The sequence below is a fragment of the Chiloscyllium plagiosum genome, unplaced genomic scaffold (genome assembly GCF_037043375.1).
Source record: "Chiloscyllium plagiosum isolate Xiang-an unplaced genomic scaffold, Cpla_swu_hap1 HiC_scaffold_3, whole genome shotgun sequence".
NCBI lineage: Eukaryota > Metazoa > Chordata > Chondrichthyes > Orectolobiformes > Hemiscylliidae > Chiloscyllium > Chiloscyllium plagiosum.
Genome location: NW_028270141.1, coordinates 73087801 through 73109473, shown reverse-complemented (window position 1 = coordinate 73109473; position 21673 = coordinate 73087801). Strand labels below are relative to the sequence as shown.

At 39.9% G+C, this 21673-nt stretch overlaps 1 protein-coding gene across 3 annotated transcripts in view; it reads right to left on the bottom strand.

Annotated features, from left to right (window-relative positions):
- Positions 1-1552: 1552 nt before the first annotated feature.
- Positions 1553-21673, bottom strand: part of LOC122544481 (uncharacterized protein KIAA0408-like) — a 36601-nt gene continuing 16480 nt past the window's right edge. For all 3 annotated transcript variants that reach the window (XM_087980468.1, XM_087980472.1, XM_043683719.2), the window contains 5 exons: positions 19762-20013; positions 14109-14453; positions 13932-14011; positions 7970-9389; positions 1553-2402 (listed from right to left, as the gene is read on the bottom strand). In XM_087980468.1, the coding sequence (XP_087836594.1) occupies positions 2220-2402; positions 7970-9389; positions 13932-14011; positions 14109-14453; positions 19762-19896 (2163 nt within the window). In that variant the 5' untranslated portion in view covers positions 19897-20013 and the 3' untranslated portion in view covers positions 1553-2219. The remainder of the gene's footprint in view (positions 2403-7969; positions 9390-13931; positions 14012-14108; positions 14454-19761; positions 20014-21673) is intronic.

Here is a 21673-nt window from a genome sequence, read left to right as displayed (position 1 = left end):
GGACACCCGGACCAACCAACCCAACCACCCCGTAGCCCAACACTTTAACTCTCCCTCCCACTCTACCAAGGACATGCAGGTCCTTGGACTCCTCCATCGCCAGACCACGACGGTTGGAGGAAGAGCGCCTCATCTTCTGCCTGGGAACCCTCCAACCACAAGGGATGAACTCAGACTTCTCCAGTTTCCTAATTTCCCCTCCCCCCACCTTGTCTCAGTCAAATCCATCGAACTCAGCACCGCCTTCCTAACCTGCAATCATCTTCCTGACCTCTCCGCCCCCACCGCCCTCCGGCCTATCACCCTCACCTTGACCTCCCTCCACCTATCGCATTTCCAAATCCCCTCCCCCAAGTCCCTCCTCCCTACCTTTTATCTTAGCCTGCTGGATACACTTTCCTCATTCCTGAAGAAGGGCTTATGCCCGAAACGTTGATTCTCCTGTTCCTTGGATGCTGCCTGACGTGCTGCGCTTTTCCAGCAACACATTTTCAAATATACTACCTCTAACATCATGGACTTTTATCTTATTCACTATCGTAATATATGGCACCTGGTTAAAACAAATTAATGTAAAGTAATTAAAATCCAAATATATTAGATCCACTGGTTCCCCTTTATCTACTTTGCTTGTTATATCCTCAAAGGATTCTAGTAAGTTGTCAGGCATGGTTTCTCATTCATGAAGTCATTGCTGATTCTGCTTCTTCAATGGTATTTCTAAATTCTATTATATCTTTTATAACAGACTTGAACACCTTCCCAAAGGTGCTCACTGGTCTACAGTTACCTGTTTTGTCTCCTTTTGCTTTTCAAATAAAGGTACACTATTGACAGCTTTCCAAGCTCTCAGACCTTTCCAGAATCTAAGGGTTCTTGAAAGATTACTATCAGTCTTTTACTATCTCTCTAGCTATTTCCTCTAACATCCTAGCATACATTCCATCAGCTCCAGAAGACATATTGGTTTTTCGGTCCATTTGCTTCTGTAGCATTTTTTCTCTAGTGACAGTTATTGTATTTACTTCTTCCCCTCCTTTTGCCATCTTGATTAATTTGGGAATGCTAGTACTGTGTTCTACTGTGAAGACTGTTGCAAAGTATTTATTCACAACCCATGTCATTTCTTGTTTCCTCACTATTACTTCCCCAGCCCAATTTTCTAAGTTGCCTGCGTTCACTTTGCCTTCTTGCTTCCTTCTTATATATTTAAAAGCTTGCTTTGTACATCTAGACATTACTTAACTCATTTACCTTCAATGTTCTTCTTCCTTTTTCTTAACTTTTGTGGTCTCCTTTGTTAGTTTTTGAAAGCTTTCCCAAGTGAGAAAGAAGCAAGTGTGAATGTTTTGAGCCATGACTGACTCTACTTGATTACCTTCACTGCTTTTAATCAAATTTCACATTCCTGGCTTTAGATAATTTGCCATCAGCATTAGAAGTTCAATGTTAATATGTGTGGCTCCCAGTAATAAGTGCTTCTCATGAAACCATGAGAACTGTTACAGGATGTGTAAAATTCAACTGCAGAATTACAGTATAAAATCTGAAATACCTGAACAGTCAGTTTTATTTGAATATTGTACATTTGCTTTTTTTTACATTGAGCAAAAGCTTAACTAAGTACAACATTTTGTTCTTCAAAGTGCCTTAAATGAATAATAATGAGAAGACACCTTGAAACTGAAATGAGGCCACTCTCTTTTATACCTCCACCATATAATTACAAAAAAAACCTTACTTCAAAGGAAACTTGCTCCTGATCATAAACAGGTAATATAGATGTCATGTTACCTAAATACCCAAAACATGGCTGCAAGTTTCAACTACACATGCATATACAAACACATTAGCATGCAAATAATTGAGCTTTCTGCTCTTAATAGAATAGAGCTGATATACAACTTTACAACAAAATACAGAAGAATACATAAATTTTGTAAAATAAACATTCACATTAACTGATAAATAAATCATAAAATAATAAATTTGTAATGGGAATTAATTTGTTATGGATATGCAAAGTGTGTGGATTCAAAGTCAATATAGGTACTGGAGACTACCAATTATAAAACTTCAACAAACTTTTCCATCTGAGCCATGTTTATGGAAAGGGATGCTTGCTATATAATGTGACAGAGGATTAAAATGTAGTAGCATTTAAGAAAGTCAATATACAGGGAATGCACTTGCTAACCTGCACAGTGCGCTTCAAAATGTTATATGATCGAAGTTTTTATATCAAATAAGAAATGTTGACTTTGTTTCTGTGGAGCTCGGTCATGTACAGCACCTGCAGATAGAGGTTTTCTTGCCCATCGTGACGGTAAACGGCGGTTCTGTGGTCGTGCAGGACGTGGAAAGCTCATCCCATTCAATCTCATTGTCTCAGGTGGCAAGGTCTAATAGAGAGAGGTTTTTGGAAGGCATTATTAAATCCAGTAAAAATCTGAACCCTTTTAAAATCTGATATAACACTATAATATTAAAATTAACATAGCATATAATGGAAAATTCATAAAACATTTATCAAATGCTATTTATTTTTATGTTTGTAGCTTTAGAGACTTTCCTTTTAGAAAGGGCATTTAAACTGTAGAATGCATGCTAGCAGTGCTGCTTAAACTGTTTCCCAGTGTGGTATCTTTTCATGGCTGGAAAATGATTGCAACTCTTTTGTAATAACTGACAGTGGGGTGGTGGGTGGTAACACTTAGGAGAGCAAGTAGGGGGACCAGAAGACTTCCAGACTGATGGTAGAGGCATTGGTGGTGGGATGTGATATGAGAGCCAGAGAAAGAAAGAGGATAACAGAGAGAGAGAGAGAGAGAGAGTGAGAGTGAGATAGAGACAGACAGATTTACAACTATCACTTTTGGAAGCGCCAGCATACAGTACCAATACACTATAGGTACATGGTAAGGAAAGCTACAGTTAAGAGAGACTTGAGATGGTGGAAAAGTTCTCTGAAACAGAAGGCTTAGAAAATCAAAGGTTCATAAAATTATGAAGGGGATTCATAGAGCATGTAGACAAAGTTTTTTTTTGATTCAGGTGTCAGCAAAAAGGCTATGCATCCATATTTGTCACAGGGTGAAAATAAAGATTAGAAAGTACATCTTTACACGGAGGATTGTTGGAGCTTGGAATACATTGCCATCGGGACTGATTGAGATACACAGTATTCTACGTTTTATGGGGAAAGTAGATTAGTATTTGAAGCAGAGTAAAATAAAGGAGCATGACAGACACAGAGCAGTGAGATTAATTTCAGATCACCCTTGCAAACAACCAGCAATGACACATTGCGTTGAAGGGGTTTTCTTTCAGAAGTAACCTTTTGTGGTTTTGTCTGGTATAGCTTTGAAATGAACACAATCAGAAAGGTTCCCTTGAAAAATAACCCTGCATAACATCTCTTAAAATTCTTAACATCTTACAATACTGCAAAATACCCTATTTCATCATCCAGGTTTGTGGGATTACCCTGAAAGGGTTTCATGCATCTGTCCAAATAGATTGCACACCTTCAGTTACTCACTTGACTAGCACATCACCACCTCTGGGGGATCACCCAGGGATAAATCCCTAGTGCTGCTTTTTTCAAAAACCATATGCCCTCTCGGCAACAAGTTCTACAGTCACAGGAACTGCTTTCATGGTTATTCTGGATTATCCGGCTTTCTGTTTCTTCCACATTTCTTCACCACATCCATGATATTTGATTACTTACAGTGTGGGAACAGGCCCTTCGGCCCAACAAGTCCACACCGACCCTCCGAAGAGCAACCCACCCAGACCCATTCTCCTACATTTACCCCTTCACCTAACACTTCGGGCAATTTAGCATGGCCAATTCACCTAACCTGCACATCTTTAGACTGTGGGAGGAAACCGGAGCACGCAGAGAAAACCCACGCAGCCACGGGGAGAATGTGCAAACTCCACACAGACAGTTGCCAGAGGTGGGATTTGAACCCGGGTCTCTGGCGCTATTAATTCCTTGACAAATCAAAATTTCCTCTGGCGATGGGAAGATCAAGTCCATCAATTTGCTTTGCATCTTTGAAAGCCTCCTCAACAGCAAACTTGAACAAAATGCTCGGTCACTTTTGTTAATCTCTCCCTTCTAATGCATCCATAATTCTTACCCAAATGTGTTGAAACTCTTTGTGACATTTCATGTTACACATACAAACAAAATCCACATTGTTGTATTATTGCTGATAAAGTACACAAATTGAACTGGTAATACTTAGCAAACCAACAAATCTCAAAATTCACATATTTTAAGAAGTCCAATAGGTATATTGCATATTAAGGTTGAAACTTTATTGCTGGAACAGCACAGCAGGTCAGGCAGCATCCAGGGAACAGGAGATTCGACGTTTCGGGCACAGGCCCTTCTTCAGGAATGGGGGCCTGTGCCCGAAACGTCGAATCTCCTGTTCCCTGGATGCTGCCTGACCTGCTGTGCTGTTCCAGCAATAAAGTTTCAACTTTGATCTCCAGCATCTGCAGACCTCACTTTCTCCTATTGCATATTAACACTTCCTATGCCTGTGAGCACAAAGTCTACCATTTAGATCTTGCAAAACTATGGCAAGTCTGTACAGACATATTTGTACTTAAAAAGTCAATTATTTCTAGTGTATTTTCTGCTTTAAAGCTTCTGTCTGACAATTGGAGAACAGTTGGAAATCTCTGTTGGCAAGGCCCAATCAAATGAAATGTCAGTCAGAATTTAGAGTTTTAAATGGCAGAAATCCACATTTTAAGAGCTGCTGACCAATCAGAGTCAGTTTTCCATTGCTGGCCATGCCTTCAGAAGCAGTTACTGCTCCAGTAATTCTCCAGAAACTTCACCAGAAATCATTATTGGAATTCTGCACTGGTAAGGATGAAATAGGGATTGCGGGAAAGGGGGAGTGCTGGGGTTGGAATAAGGACAGGGCGATGGTGTGTCCCTGATTGGGCAGAGCGCCTAATATTGAGTACATGATCTTCAGGCAGCGAGGGTGGGGGAGCAGACAACATAATCTCTTTTTATAGAGCTAACTGTTGCATTCTGATAAGTCTTCATTTGAAAGTTTTTCACCACATTAGTGAATGAGTGTCAGTGAGGTAAATGTTTTTTTTAAAATTAATTTATGAAATGCGAGCACTACTGGCTGAGCCACCATTTTGTTACCCATCCCGAGATGTCCTTCAGAAGGTAATGGTAAGCTGTCTTCATGAACTACTCCTTTTGGGGTAGGACGACCACAATATTTTTAGGGAAGAAGGTTCTGGACTATGACCCAGAAATAGTGAAGGAATTGTATAACAGAATGCCATACAAAGTGGCACAGAGAGTAGGGCATTGCAAGGTAGGGCAGTAATGTAGTAAAGCTGGGAAGGGTGGCAGGTGCGAGATCAGGTAGGGAGGAGTTAAATGTTTTTGAAACATCTTGTGGAGGGGTGAAGTCAGAGGGATGAGGGGATTTGGAGATTATGAGAAGGAGTTGGAGAATCAGGGTGAAGGGTCAAGGATGCTAGAGGGCTTGATGATCAGTAGACAAAGGGTAAGTGTGGTTGAAGGATCAGAGAGACAGAAGTCTATAGATTGGGGGCATTTGGAAGATTTGGACAGTCTAAGGGTTTGGGAGAGGGGGAGGGTTGGGTGTTAAGTGGTCATGGGGTGGGGGAGTCAGACGTCCAGGGTTTTAATCCATCAAATGTTTCCTGGATAACCAATCCACTAAAAAGAATGGATTTGTTCCAAGCTTCCAACTCAAATCCAAAGTTAGAGATATTCACAGAGGATTCTGTACAGCTGGAAAATTGCCCATGGCAAGTTTAAACTTCTAAGTTGTTCCCATACAGTCACTGTGTCAGGACTTGTGAGGGACTCCAATGCATATCTTGGATGGTATAACCAGTCTCCAACAATCCAGAAATCGGAATGTCCGAGTCAAAATATTGTTACTTCAACCAACACTTGTAGTCAATGCATATTTATTCAATTTAGAATGAAACAACGTAAAGTTAAAATATATATACTCCTGTAGAATAGTGCATATATTCTGTGGTTACAACTTAGACAAGTGCATTGTAAACAAAGTTTTTAGATGATTCCAAAATAGCACAAAAATGATCAGCAGTGCAAAAACAAAAGTATCTTTGATATCTGGGCGAGTAGCTGACTGCTTAGGAAGGGAAAAAAACATCAATAAATGGAATTGGTGTTAAAAAGATCAAACAAACAGAATGAAATTAGATGAGCATTAGGTGTGTGTGCTTGTGCGATGGAAACGGATTAGGGGCAGATGCCAGGTTTCAAACCCAGGGTCAATACATTTTGACCATTTGCGGGATTACGAATCACATTTTCCTGATGTCTGGCAACTAATCACATGCTCCTTTAAATGATTGCTGCCCATCTCTAAGAGGTGCCAGCTAATTGTAGAGCCACCTGCACTGCAGTCTAACTCAACTGCTAATAAAAAGCCATGGCAGCTGGAAGATGACAGGTACCTTCAACTTCTCTCACCATTTGAAAATCCCATGATATTCCATCCTTAGAAACTAATAAAATATAGCCTACAGCATGTTGAGCAGAAAATATGGATTTTAATACACTTTTATTAAATTGAGCATATGAACGTTCCATACAGTTGCATTGCTTTTCTCATTGCAATCTCCCACATGTCAGCAAAAACAAAGGATAACTGGAATTTCCAAACCAAATAAATCTAGTGCAAAAAGAGTTTCTGTGATCCTTATAGCTTAGAGGAGCTACTTAAAGTTAAGCTTTCGTTTTGAATGCAAGGGCAACAGTAAACATTTTAAAATGGTTTTCAATGTTGCTATTCATTTACTGACAAATTGACTAGTGTCCACAAGTATAACTAGCAAATGGTTCACTGCAGTTTTCTTAAAAAAGATCATTTTAAGTTCTTTAAAGTTGGGTTAGTCAAATGTGGAGGACTGATCACTGAATAAAAATGCTTTTTTTTAAATGACCTTCAGCTATATTGCTAAAATTGTTGCACATTATCACTCTCAATATTTCTTGAAACAATTTAGTTTTGGAATTGTTTTATGAAACACTGCCAGACTGGACTGGCACGTGACAGATTTTCCCCTCAATGCGGAGCAAATGGGTTTGAGCAGAAATTGAGGCACAATTTGCAACTGGATTGTTGTTTGCAGCCAAAGCTGAATTTCTGACCCATAATAGTGTTCACACATATTGAAAACGGGAAATTGATATAATACAAAGGGAATACAAATTAAAAGGCTGGGACCAATTATTTCCTCACAACCATGCTTTGGCAAAAGTCCTTATTGTTCCAGACCTCAGGAATCTTCTGTTCCTTCAAACGTTTCAAGCTATGAAGGAGACTGATGTCAGATCTTTCACTGTAACAAGATCTTCAATTACAGGATGACAAGTTAAAATAACAATACAATTCTAGTAAAGCATTGTTTCAGACCAAAAACAGACTTCTGTAAGAAAGAGCAAGTAAAGCAAATGGTGTAAATAAGTAAGACAGGTACCTGCCTCTACATCTGGGAGAGGAAAAACTGAATTGTACTCTGACAGATTTGGTAGGTAAGATCAACATTAATGGGAAGGAGTTGACTGGTCTGAAGGCCTTTAACATTACACAATCATTTTCATCAGCTTATGATTGTCAGTATTAGACATAATGCTGAGAGAAATATGTAGTAAATGTTAGGTGGAAAATAAAGAAAACAGAAGATTAATCAACATCAGTAATATTCATGCAAACGGCAATGTATCTCTAAAAGGATGTCTTGACAAGCTTGGGAACAGACATATGCATCCCATGAGATCAGATAGAAAACAGTTTTAAAAGTAGAGAGGCAATATTGACAACGATTTTCAGAGGATTACAATAAGAAGCCTTTGTTGTTATGTACCGTTGTCAAACTTTATTTACACAACAGAAGTTTCACTTACCACAGGTAATGATGTTCGTTGACCTGTGACACATTGGGATGGTCTTGACTTCTTCCTTTCCTCTTGTTTTTCTTGATTTAGGTGAAGCATTTGAAAAACGTGGCTGATCTTATTTGGATTATCGTGCAAAGATTCTGAACGAGATGCCTGTTGCTTTGTTCTGCCATCAGTAAGATTGGCAATATTTTTCTTCACAAGAAGGGAAGGACTTACTGATCTTTCACCGTTTCTCAACACTGTTTGGACAAGATCAATATCCGATCTTGTACATGGTACTGTTGGACTTGAAAAATGTTTAGGAATCAAGTCAACCTTATCAAACAAGTGGCTCTTGTCATTATCAGTAATCCAAATAGGAAATCCACTGCTATGCTTGTCTGGTCCTACTATCTTGGTGGTGCTGATGTAATGTGAAGTGTAAGGTCTAAAAGCTGAACCAGTGTACTTTAACTGAAACTGTTTGGTGGGATGGACATTCTCTGCAGAGTGAAGTGGAAAGCTGGATCCTGGATAGGCAGTTGTCTCATTCTGTGCTAATTCCACAGATTTTCCAGAAACAGGATCACAGCTTTCAGTTTTTAAAGCTGTTTTTCTGAAATTATCAGGTTGTTTTGAAGATGCACTTATTGCAGACTGCATAAACACACTGCTGGTACTGCAAACCCCTGTTGTTAATGTAGAGCATGAAAAGTTAGACTCTGACAAATTACTTTTGGGAAATTGAGGTTTTGTTTGTCTAAGGCCAGTGTTGAAATTTTTACCCAGGCTCTGCTCCTGAGATGGCAAAACATTCTTATCTGAATCAAATGTCTTTACTGCTGAACCAAAGCACTTGTTTCCAGATCCAAAGCCAAGTTTAGTTGCATTGCATGACCACCTGCTATATTTATTGTTCTTATTGTTTTCAGATCTCTCATCACATTGAATTTGCGGTGCTAAAGTCTTGAAAGGCCTTCCACCTGTGAACGATTTCTGTTCACTTTCCTGCAAGGAGGGTTGAAATTTTCTCATAACACAAGGACTACTGCAACTTTTTTCTACAATACAATTTTGTGTTGTGTAGTTACTGGTACCTTCCTTCAGCAAATCTCCAAGATCGATTGGAAACATTAAACTGGCAAGGTACCAAGACGATGTCCTTGGTGGAACTGGTGGAGCTCTTTTGCTTGAGACAGATACATCATTTATGTCATCTCCTCCTGGAAATCCAGGAAAATCCCCATGCCCATTCTTCTTGGAGTGATTCCAGTTTTTCTCATTGTGGAGCCTTTCAGAAGATTTTTTAAACTCTGAAAGAGTAGGGCTTAATGCCTTATCATCTGGTGTGCTGCTACTCTCTTCTGAAGAGGTTTCATTTCTCACAAGTATATTTTCATTTTGCTTCTCTTTACTTTCTTGCACCTGTGAAACTGATCTTGCTCTGTGCCAAAAATAAAAAAAAACGGTGATTGATAATGATAAAATTACTAATGACATTTATTCTTCTCTTAATGACTGAGTTTGGTAAGCCATTGTGGCTTGCCTGCAGGTGCAATCTGATGGGAGAAGAGTTTCGGTGGGAGGCGATCCAAATAGATAAGTGGTTTTGTTTATTTTGTTTGGAGTCTGGAGCACAGAAATATTTTTCTAAGTCCTATTTTTAAAAAGGCTAAGGCTACTGTCACCTTCCTCCTTAACTGTGTTGCCTTCCTCAATTAAAATTTAGTCAAGCACTGGACTCATTCCTTTGAGCCCCTGGCAACAATACCTACCCCAGATTTTAAAGAACACTGATGGCAGCCTATGCAGATGTTGGTCAGAGCAGCAGCATAGTGGGCTGGAAGCATGGAGTGGAGCGGCTGAGACGCAGAGCAGAGCAGCTGAATGTCGGAGCACAACAGGCTGGAAGGATGGAATGGAGTTGCTCAAGGCCAGAGCAGAATGACTGAGAGTTGGAGTAGAGTAGGCTAGACGCCCGAAGCAGAGCAGCTGAGGACTGCAATGGAGTGGAGAGGGATGTTGGACGGGAGACCGGTGCAGGCATTCAGCAGCTTGCAAGGCCGATCAGACCACACGTGGAAACCCCTGCACTGATCTAATGCAGTGTAATGGTTATCGTTTCTGCACCCTCTCAAGTTAAACAACATCCTTCTTATAGAAGGGTAACCAGAACTGAACACAGTATTCTAAAATAGGCCTCACCAATGTCCTGTACAGCTGCAAAATGACTTCCCAACTCCTATATTCAGTGTTTTGACCAATGAAGGCAAGCGTGACAAACTTGCCTTCTTCACTACCCTGTCGACCTGCGATTCCACTTTGCAGGAACTATACACCTGCACCTCTAGGTCTCTTCATTCAGCAACATTCCCCAGGGCCCTATCAGTAACTGTTTAAGTCCTGCCCTGGTTTGCCTTACCAAAATGCAACACCTCACATTTATCTAAATTAAACTCCATCTGCCACTCCTAGCTTATTGGCCCATCTGATCAAGATCCCATTGTACTCTGAGATAATCTTCTTCGCTGTCTGTTACACTGCCTATTTTGGTGTCATCTGCAAACTTACTAATCAATCCTCCTATATTCACATCCAAATCATCATTTATATAAATGACAAAAAGGAATGAACCCAGCACAGCTCCTTATGGCACACCATTGTTCACTGGCCTCCAATCTGAAAAGCAACTCTCTACCACTATCCTCTTTCTCCTACTCTCAAACCAGTTTTGTATTGGATTGGCTGGTTTCCCCTACATCCCATGTGATATACCTAACTAACCAGTCTATCATGCGGAACCTTGTCGAATACTTTGCTGAAGTCCATATAGTCATCTACTGCTCAGCCTTCATAAATCTTGTTTGTCAGCTCTTTAATAATGTCAGTCAAGTTTGCGAGACCCAATTTCCCATGCTGATTATCCCTAGTCACTCCTTGCTTTTCCAAATACCCATCAATCCTGTCCATCAGAATCCTCTCCAACAACTTACCCACCACTGATGCAAGGCTCACTGGTCTGTAGTTCCCTGGCTTTTCCTCACAGACTTTCTTAAATAGTAGTACCACATTAGCCAACCTCTGGTCTTCTGGTACCTCACCCATGACTGTTGATGATACAAGTCTCTCAGCAAGGGGCCAAATAATCCCTTCCCTAGCCTCGCACAAAATTCTGGGAAACACCTGATCAGCTGGGGATTTAGTGGCCTTTTTGCATTTCAAGACCTCCAGCACCTCCTCTTCTTTAAGAAGAACGCTTTTCTGGGCATCACTACATATTTTATAGACCTTAATCCAATTTAGAACTTTAACTTTTTGAGCAGTTCTATCCTTTTCCATAACGATTTTAAAACTAACAAAATTAATGATCATTTGTCCTAAAGTGCTCCCTGCTGACACCTCAGTCACTTGCCTGCTTGATTTCTCAAAAGGTCAAGTATTGTTCCTTCTATAGTTGGCACATCCACATATTCAATAAGAAAATTTTCTTGTATACACTTAAATTCCTCACCATTTAAGCCTTTAATACTATGTCAGTCCCAGTCTATGCTTCAAAACTTAAAACCCCCTACCATTACAATCCAATTATTCTTACAGATAACTGAGATCTTCTTACATATTTGCTTCTTATTCTCCCACTGATTATTGAAGGGCCTATAATGTAATCCCAACAAGTTGATTATCCCTTTCTTATTTCTCAGTTCCATCCATGTAACTTCACTGGACCATCTCCCAGGAATATCCTCCATAAGTACAGCAGTAATGTTATCCCTAATCAAAAACACCACTCCCCCTCCATTCCTGCCTACCTTTCTATCCTTCCTATAGCATCTATCCCCTGGAGTATTACGCTGCCAGTTCTGTCCATCCCTGAGCCACATTTCTGTAATAGCTATGATATCCCAGTCTCATATTCCTGACCATGCCCTAAGTTCATCTGCCTGACCTGTCAGGCCTCTTGTATCGAAGTAAATGCAGTTTAATTTATCAGTCTTACCTTGTTCTCTGCCAAGCTCTTGTCTGCCGTGACTATTTGACTTGCTCCCCTTATCTACTGTACCACCCTCAGCCTTCTCTCTACTCCATCCCCAACAAAAACATGAGTTTAAAGCCTCCTGAGTAGCACTAGCAAATCTCTCAAGTATATTGGTCCCCTTCCAATTCTGGTGGAACTTATCCCTCAAGAACAGGTCATTTCTAGCCCAAAGAGATCCCAACTGTCCAGAAGTGTGAATCCTTGCTCCTTGCATCAGCTCCTCAGCCACACATTCATCTGCTCTATGCTCAAATTCCTACTCTCACTGGCACATGGCACCAGTAGGAGTCCAAATATTACTACCCTCAAAAACTTACTTTTTAACCTTCTGCCTAGGTTCTTATATTCCCTCTACAGAACCTCAGCCCTTTCTCTACCCACATTGCAGGTACCAACATGTACAACACCGTCCTGCTGGTCACTCTCCCCTTTCAGAATATTAAACACTCTGAGACATCCTTGACCCTGGCACCAGGGAGGCAACACACTCTCCGGCTGCAGAAACGTCTGTCTGTGTCCCTGACTAGAGAGACCCGATTACAATTGATCGCTTGGAACCTGATGTACCCCTCATTAAAATTTAGCCAGTCACGGTACCAGAAACTTTGCTGTCAGTGCTATACTCCCTGAGAGGCCACCCCTTCCTCAGAATCCAAAGTGACATACTTGATTGAGATGGGGATAGCCACACTAGACTCCTGCACTACCTGGCTACCTCTCCTACTATTGCTATTGGTCAGCCTGGGGCAGCACGACAGCTCAGTGGTTAGTACTGCTGCCTCACAGTGCCAAAGACCCAGGTTTGATTCCAGCCTCAGGTGACTGTCAGTGTAGTGTTTGCACATACTCCCAGTATCCGTGTAGGTTTCCTCTGGGTGCTCTGGTTTCCTCTCACAGTCCGAAGATGTGCAGGTTAGGTGGATTGGCTGTGCTAAATTGCCCAGTGTCCTGCGATGTGCAAGTTAAGTGAATTAGTCACGGGAAATGCTGTGTTACAGGGATGAGGGTGGGTCTGGGTGGGATGCTCCTGAGGGTTGGTGGGATGCTCTTGTGAGGGTTGGTGTGAACTTGATAGGCCAAATGGACTGCTTCCACACTGTAGAGTTTCTATGAACCATCTACCTGACTGTATCTCTTGTCTCTCCATCTTCCTGAAATTGCACAGACGAGTTGGACCGAAGGGTCTGTTTCTGTGCTGTACATTTCTATGAGTCTATGCTGTCCATCACACCCCCTTGGTCTTGTAAACTCCTCATACCTGTAACTGCTGCTCTAATCCATGCAGTCTGATCCATGCTCATAAACACTGCTCTGTGATAACTTAATACCAATTCTCAATATTAAAAGTCAGTCAAGAAACAGATCTGTTTATAAACATAATTTTACCTTCCTCATTATTATAGATATACAACAAAAAAAATAAGATTTAGAAGTTTGATAAATCTTAAATTCAAACACTTAGCTGACCAGGCTCAAAAACCAAAGGTCATCCTCTTCTCCTGTAGTTTTAGGAAGTGATTTTTTAAAAACTCACTGATACCTCTGCAGCTGCACCTGAAGCTGGATATTTGACCTCCCACATCAGCTATGAAACTGCACTACTGTACTTGTTTGTTATTTCAGTGAAATCCAATCTCCAGAGTCCTTGTACAATTTCTCAGTCTGACAGCTGTGAAATTTCACTCCTTACTCTATACTTGGATGAAAATGTGATGTGATTACTATGCTGGCTTAACAGTCTAACTATTCCTTCAAAACACAGCTATTGCTTGAATCAACTTTACGTACCACGTGCCATTCCATTCTCAAAGCAATGCACCTTGTCACGAAGTCCTACTGAGAAGCTATCCGTGAAATATTCTTGCCTATCTTTCCCCTTTCTGATATTTCAATCTGCACGAAACAAAGACATAAGAATTCCAGCTTAAAATATTGCTGATCTATTAATACCTTCCATGGCTCACTTTTTTCTTGACGTCCTCTTGGTAACTGCACAGCTCTTCACTTACTTTTGCCAACTCTTGTAAAGCCTGTGAAAATGACAAATTGTAAAGATGCATGTGCCCAAATATTAGCAACATGGTACAGTCTTTGATACATTATCATTTAGGGAAATATACTACTTACTGCATTCAAAACACTGGAGAATTTATTTTTATCATTCTGGATATTTCCAAAATTTTGAATGCTACCACCATCCTCAATGTGTTCAAGTGATGATTCCTCAATAAACAATAGATCACTTCCACTCTTTTTGATGCCTCGATCTGTATCATGCAAAGCAATATCTTCCATTTCTGCACCAGGGGCCCTTGCACCATTTGTGTAATGTTGGTCTTTTTCATCATGTGACTGATTGCATTCATGTAAATTAAACAATGCACAATCATCTCTTGTGAGTTTTTCTTGTCTCCGCTCAGTTTTCTGTTCATTCAATTTATACTTTTGACTTGATTTGACATCCCAATAAATCTGCAGATTCAGAAAAAAATGATTTATTATGCTGATACAAACTGCATTGTTTCAATAATTAGCTAACAAATATATTTATGATTTATTAATTCTGAAGTGGAACAAATGATCACTGGTACCCTCCTTAATGTCAGTTCATTCACCATTATGGATTAGGTGATGTGATTGGTTGCCATAATGTCACTTTCAGAATCTGAAGTTGACATCAGAGTGAATCAAAAACCAAATTCAAAGCAATGTTTACCAAAAACCTATTTGAACCATCACAAAAATACAGTGACTATAAGGGTAGGTCGGAACCTGGAAAATCTTCCACAAGTAGCTCACCTTCCATACCTGCAAAGCCTGTCCATCAAGTACAAGGAACAAGTCAGTTTCAGGGCAGTTATGACATGCCATTCTGCCATCATTACCATAAAATCTGATCCAGAACATCATTTCGTTTATAGATTTAAAAATGAGCCTGAAGTGTTCCCACTTCGACCTTTTCCTAAAGCTATTGAAGAAGAAATTAATTCACGTGGTGCTTTCAATGGTCTTGCACTGACAATGTTGATATCACAGGCACAGGCAGTACTGTGGGTCACAAGTTGTGGCGTGTTCTTCATTGATACCAATGCAAACTGCTTGTTGTGTGACTCATGCATTGCCTGGCCCTGGGGAATTGACATATGCTAGAAGCAGCATCACACAAATAAGTTTTTCCCCCTTTCGGTCATAATAATGCTGCAACTTCCTTAAATCATTATCTTTATCCTGTACTATCCTGTAAAAAAATGAAAATAGCTTATTAAATTCACCACTCATATGGAGAATGATTTTTCCCCATTTTGTCAAAATGATGTTGAAGATATTCAAAAAAACCGAAAGAACTGCAGATGCTGTAAATCGGAAACAAAAACAGAAAATGCTTGAAAAGCTCAGCAGGTCTGGCTGCATCTGTGAAGAGAAATCAGAGGTAATGTTTCAGGTCCAGTGATCCTTCCTCAGAATTGTCAGAGGTTCTGAGGAAGGGTCAGCTGACCTGAAATATTAATTCTGATTTCTCTTCACAGTCAAAAATAGTTAAAACTGAAGTTAATTTCTTCTAAATAGTCATTAGATTAGATTACGTTCAGTGTGGAAACAGGCCCTTCGGTCCAACAAGTCCACACCGACCCTCCAAAGAGCAACCCACCCAGACCCATTCCCTTAAATTTACCCCTTCACCTAACACTATGGGAAAATTAGCATGGCCAATTCAACTAACCTGCACATTCTTTGGATTGTGGGAGGAAACCAGAGCACCTGGAGGAAACCCACGCAGACACAGGGAGAATGCGCAAACTCCACACAGACAGTTGCCAGAGGTGGGAATTGAACCCAGGTCTCTGGTGCTGTGAGGCAACAGTGCTAACCACTGTGCCACCATGCCGTCATTATTCAAATTTCTTGGATGAGCACAGTTGCTCCTTTATTTATGAATTCATTTGCAGCCTGAATCAAGATTAGGTAGCATATTCATGCTCCAAGGAATTTGTTTACAAGTGAATTTTAAAGAATGGAGATAATTAAAGTGGATGGTGGGATCAAACGTCTAGTAGCTAATTTCAAGCAGTACATTCACCGATTATTAGCCTTTACTAAGACTTTTAGGGTAGAGGACTATGAAGTGACAAATTGAAAACAAAGGAAGCCCAATCTGCAAACTGCAACTCTGGCAGTTCTAATACTGACAGTGCCACGTACATGTTGCATCTTCGCAGAATCTGTGTTTGCATCAGATAATACAGTTCAGCTTCTGCCTCTCTGATGAACTGAACCCTACAAAATCAGTTCCTCACAGCCACTGACTGGTGAATATAACAGTGCCTGCTAGTATGTTTGCTCATATCTTAACAAGTGTGATTATTCAGGCTGCACTGACATCATTTATTTGTGTAGCATTAAATAAATCAAGGCATGCTATATTTTGGGGTGCTTCCAAAAAACCAAGTAACACAGTAATTTGTTAGACCTTCTTGATATATCTATGGTCAGGAGCCTGGTTTCATACTCACATTGAGAACTGGAGCTTCGATCTTTCCCAATTGCTTGTCAAAGTGAGGCTTTGCAACCTCTGTGTGGATACAGGTATGTAGATACTGCTAGTTATACACTGAGGACTTTTAATGCGTTCCATCCAACATGCCATTCCCTCAAAGTTATTCCATTTCTTCTAATACCTGACTTGGGTGTTCCCATTGGAAAACTCATTCATTATTCTGGCACCAAGACATGCAACACCTTGTTTGACTTGAACACTAATGATAAAAGATGGATGAGAAATATTCTTAAAGAGCAAAAAATAAGCTTTTTGTGGCCCTTTAAGTGCTCTTGTGACTGCTGTCTCTCTCAGAGGAAACTTCTGATTTCCAGCTACATGAAATGTTGAGTCTGTGGATCACATATGCAGAGCACATATTATTAATACAGACCAGCATGTTTTGGTGGATCTGAAAGCTAATCTCTGAATCAAATACCAATAGAATGGAGACACTGCGTAATAGTTCTATGCCCCAATTTCTTTGTCTCATTTTTTTTTTTTTGAATGGCAACTCTGTGGGAAGCTAGGCAAGTGATTGCTGGGGCCTTTGCTGAGAAATTTGTATCATCGATAGTCAAAGGTGAGGTGCTGGAAGACTGGAGGTTGTCTAATGTGGTGCCACTGTTTAAGAAAGGTAGTAAAGAAAAGCCAGGGAACGATAGACCAGTGAGCCTGACATCGGTGGTGGGCACGTTGTTGGAGGGAATCCTGAGGGACAAGATTTACATATATTTGGAAAGGAAAGGACTGATTAGGAATATCAACATGGCTTTCTGCATGGGAAATCATGTTTCATGAACATGATTGAGTTTTTTTAAAGACAAAACAAAGAGGATTGATGAGGGCAGAGCGGCAGACGTGCTCTATATGGACTTCAGTAAGGTGTTCAACAAGGTTCCTCATGGGAGACTGTTTAGCAAGGTTAGAGCTCATGGAATACAGGAAGAACTAGCCATTTGGATACAGAACTGGCTTGAAGGTAGAAGACAGAGGGTGGTGGAGGAGGGTTGCTTTTCAGATTGGAGGCCTGTGACCAGTTATGTGCCACAAGGATCAGTGCTGGGTTCACTGCTTTTCATTATTCATATACATAATTTGGATTTAACATAGGAGGTATAGTTAGTAGGTTTACAGTTGACAACAAAATTGAAGGTGTAGTGGAAAGCAAAGAAGGTTACCTCAGAGTACAATAAGATCTTGATCAGATGGGCCAATGGGCTGAGAAGTGGCAGATGGAGTTTAATTCAGATAAATGCAAGGTGCTGCATTTGGAAAAGCAAATCAGAGCAGGACTTATACACTTAATTGTAAGATCCTGGAGAGTGTGGCTAAACAGAGGGACCTTGGAGTGCAGATTCATAGCTCCTTGGAAGTAGAGTCACAAGTCGATAGGATAGTGAAGGCAGTGTTTGGTATGCTTTCCTTTATTGGTCAGAACATTGAGTATAGGAGTTGGGAGGTCATGCTGCGGCTGTACAGTACATTGATTAGGCCACTTTTGGAATATTTCTGGTCTCCCTGCTATAGGAAAGAGTTAAAAATCACACAACACCAGGTTATAGTCCAACAAGTTTATTTGGAAGCACTGGCCTTCAGAACACTGCTCCTTCATCAGGTGGTTGACAACCACCTGATAAAGGAGTGGTGCTCCGAAAGCTAGTGCTTCCAAATAAACCTGTTGGACTATAACCTGGTGTTGTGTGATTTTTAACTTTGTACACGCCAGTCCAACACCGGAATCTCCAAATCATGACTATCAAAAAGATGCTGGGTAACTTGAAAAGGGTTCAGAAAAGATTTGTAAGGATGTTGCCAGCATTTGAGGTTTTGGGTTATAGGGACTGGCTGTTTTCCCTGAAGTGTTGGAGGCTGAGGTGTAACCTTATAGAGGTTGATAATATCATGGGGGGCATGGATAGGGTAAATAGACAAGGTCTTTTCCCTGGGTTGCAGGAGTCCAGAACTAAAGGGCATAGGTTGAGGGTGAGAGGGGAAAGATATAAAAGGGACCTAAGGGGCAAATGTTTCACACAGAGATTGGTACGTATATGGAATGAGCTGCCAATGGAAGTGGAAGAGGCTGCTACAATTACAACATTTAATAGGCATCTGGATGGGTATATAAATAGGAAGCGTTTAGAGGGATATGGGCCAAGCGCTGGCAAATGGGACTAGATTAGGTTAGGATATCTGGTCTGCATGAATGGACCAAAAGCTGCTGTTTCCGTGTTACACATCTCTATGACTCTATGACAGAAGGAACATGTGTATGCACTAGCTTGGTTGAACTCTAAGATTTGACAGACATTTTCTACTTCATATCTCAGTGTAATTGTCTTGACCAGAGTCACCTGACCTGGTTTAAAAATTAACTGACAGTTGACTGTCAGTCAGCATTTAACTGGTACATTCTCAGTGGCCATGAGTCTACCAGAGTCCACCTGCCAATTAATCAGCACTCTTATGAACATCACAGATTGTTTTGTCATGAATCTGAAGTTTAATTTGATTCTCTAAGGAAAAAATTATTTTTAAAAAAACATCCATTGCTCTAGATCATAATTCTATGTTGCCTCAATTGTTTTCAATCCACAGGGAAATATTTCATCTGTCTAAAAAAAATTAATATGTTTTATTTATTTCTGCTGGCGTCCCACAGTATATTACAGAAGTTCAACAAAGCAGTAAAAGAAAACCAAAAGTACCGAATTTTGACAAAGCTTTTCCTCTTGATTTTAGGGCAATTAGCAATAATACCAATGTAAAAGGAAAATCAACATAATTTATGTTAATTTATGTTGATTTTCCTTTTACATTGGTATTATTGCTAATTGCCCTAAAAGCAAGAGGAAAAGCTTTGTCAAAATTAGGTATTTTTGGTTTTCTTTTACTGCTTTGTTGAACGTCTGAAATATACTGTGGGACGCCAGCAGAAATAAATAAAACATATTAAGTTTTTTTTTTAGACAGATGAAATATTTCCCTGTGGATTGAAAACAATTGAGGCAACATAGAATTATGATCTAGAGCAATGGATGTTTTTTAAAAAATTTTTTTCCTTAGAGAATCAAATTAGACTTCAGATTCATGACAAAACAATCTGTGATGTTCATAATTGTGACCATATACGGTGACATTCAAATTGGTTAATAAAAATTATTTTAAAAAACCTATTTGCAGTAACATTTTAACATCTTTCTAAAGTGTTTCTGCATGACATTTTACATATGCTAAATACAGCACCTGCTCTATCTTCCTCTGCATGTCCTTTAGTTGACTTTCCCATTCCTTTCTTTCATGATCAAATTGTTCAAGTAACTCCATCTTCTCTCTGCTCCAGTTTCTCTCACTGGTCTCCAGCTGTTTCCTCAGGTCCATGGCTGCTGAGTGGATATTTGCCAACAGCTGCTTCTGCTCTTTCCCTTCCGATCCAAACACTTCTCTTGTTTCTTGAGTTGTTTTTTCCACGTCCTGTTTTTCTGCCTTTACTTCCAGCTATATGGATACAAGTAACAAAGTTATTTTTAAGTATTTCATACCTAAGAATTACAAATTTATAAGTAATGTGTTCAAGGTTTTCAATACTGTGCCATGTACTATTTGTGAAAGAGGTAACCACTAAAACTAGGCCATAAAATGACTCATATTTCCCCGAAGTAATTAAAATGTTGACAGTTAGACAGTTACTAAATATACTCAGTTTATGTATACATACATACACATATATATATATACACACACACAAAACACACACGCACAAAAACTCCCAAATAGTTAAATGGTCTTGTTTTAATTACAAATGTCATCGGATTTTATGGCATTTGCTTTTATCTGGTTAGATTCTTATACTGGCTGCCAACATCCATATTTCTAAATCAACTTCTATGGCCTGATGGCCAGGTTTTATCCAGTTTTATCCGGTTCTACATATTTGCTGCAAGACCGTAGAAAATAGATTTAACAGCAAAATTCATGGAATTTGAAGAATGTTACAAAGGCAATTGGCAAAAAGCTGTGGAAGCAATGACCTTAAAATCATGCCATGAACTTATTAGTCTACATTTCATTGCTGCATTAATATTGATCTTTTTATTGTTTTCACAGAGAAAATAATCTGTGTCTATGTAAATAGAAATTTCATGCAAATTTTTTAAATATTAAGACACCAACATTCATTCATTCAGCAGAATTCTGAGATAAATATATAGAAAATAGAGACATAATAACAATACAATCTATATCCAAATCAATTCTACACAGAACCATTAACAGAATTAACCTTTTTTTCAATAGATTGCTGTAAAAGGTCAAAAAAGCACTGTACCTTTGAATTATTTTCCTGAAGGCACACTTCATTTATACAAAATTTATCATTTTGCAGTAACTGTTAGTGGGAGCTGCTCTAAGTGTCTGATACAGAATCACAGAATCCCTACAGTATGGAAGCAGACCATTCTATCCATCGAGTCTACATTAACCCTCTGAAGAGACTGCCACCCAGATCCATCCCCCTTATTGTATCCCTGTCACCCTGCATTTTCCATGGCTAATCCACCTAGCCTGCGCATCTCTGAACACTATGGCAATTTAGCATGGCCAATCCAACTAACCTGCACATCTTTGGACTGTGGGAGGAAACCAGAACACTCAGTGGAAACCCACGCAGACATGAGGAGAATGTGTAAAGTCCACACAGACAAAATGGAATTGAACCCAGGCCCCTGGCGTTATGAGGCAACAGTGGTAACCACTGAGTCACTGTGTCTTAACTAAAGCTGTTTGAGCACAAGCAAGTAGTACTGGATTGTAAAATAGGGTGAGGGTCAGTTCTGCCTGACTGTCATTTAATTTTGAGCCTATACAAATTTATGCATAGGCTTAGACAGGGTACTGAAAATTTCTGTTGTAAATAGATGAGAAGATTTTCTTAATATTAGTAAGGAGCATCCAGGTCCTGTGAGGCATTTTGAAGCTGGTCAACGTGATAATTCAATTGTAACCAGCTCTCCAGGGTTGCTGAAAAATTTCAAAGGTTATGATGCTGGTGGTAGTGGGAGGGAGGCTCTTGTACTATGTGGTATTATCCCTACACCAGGGCCAGGAGAGCCAGATTCCAAGTATGACCTGCTCCACGAGTATTAATATACAGTATTAC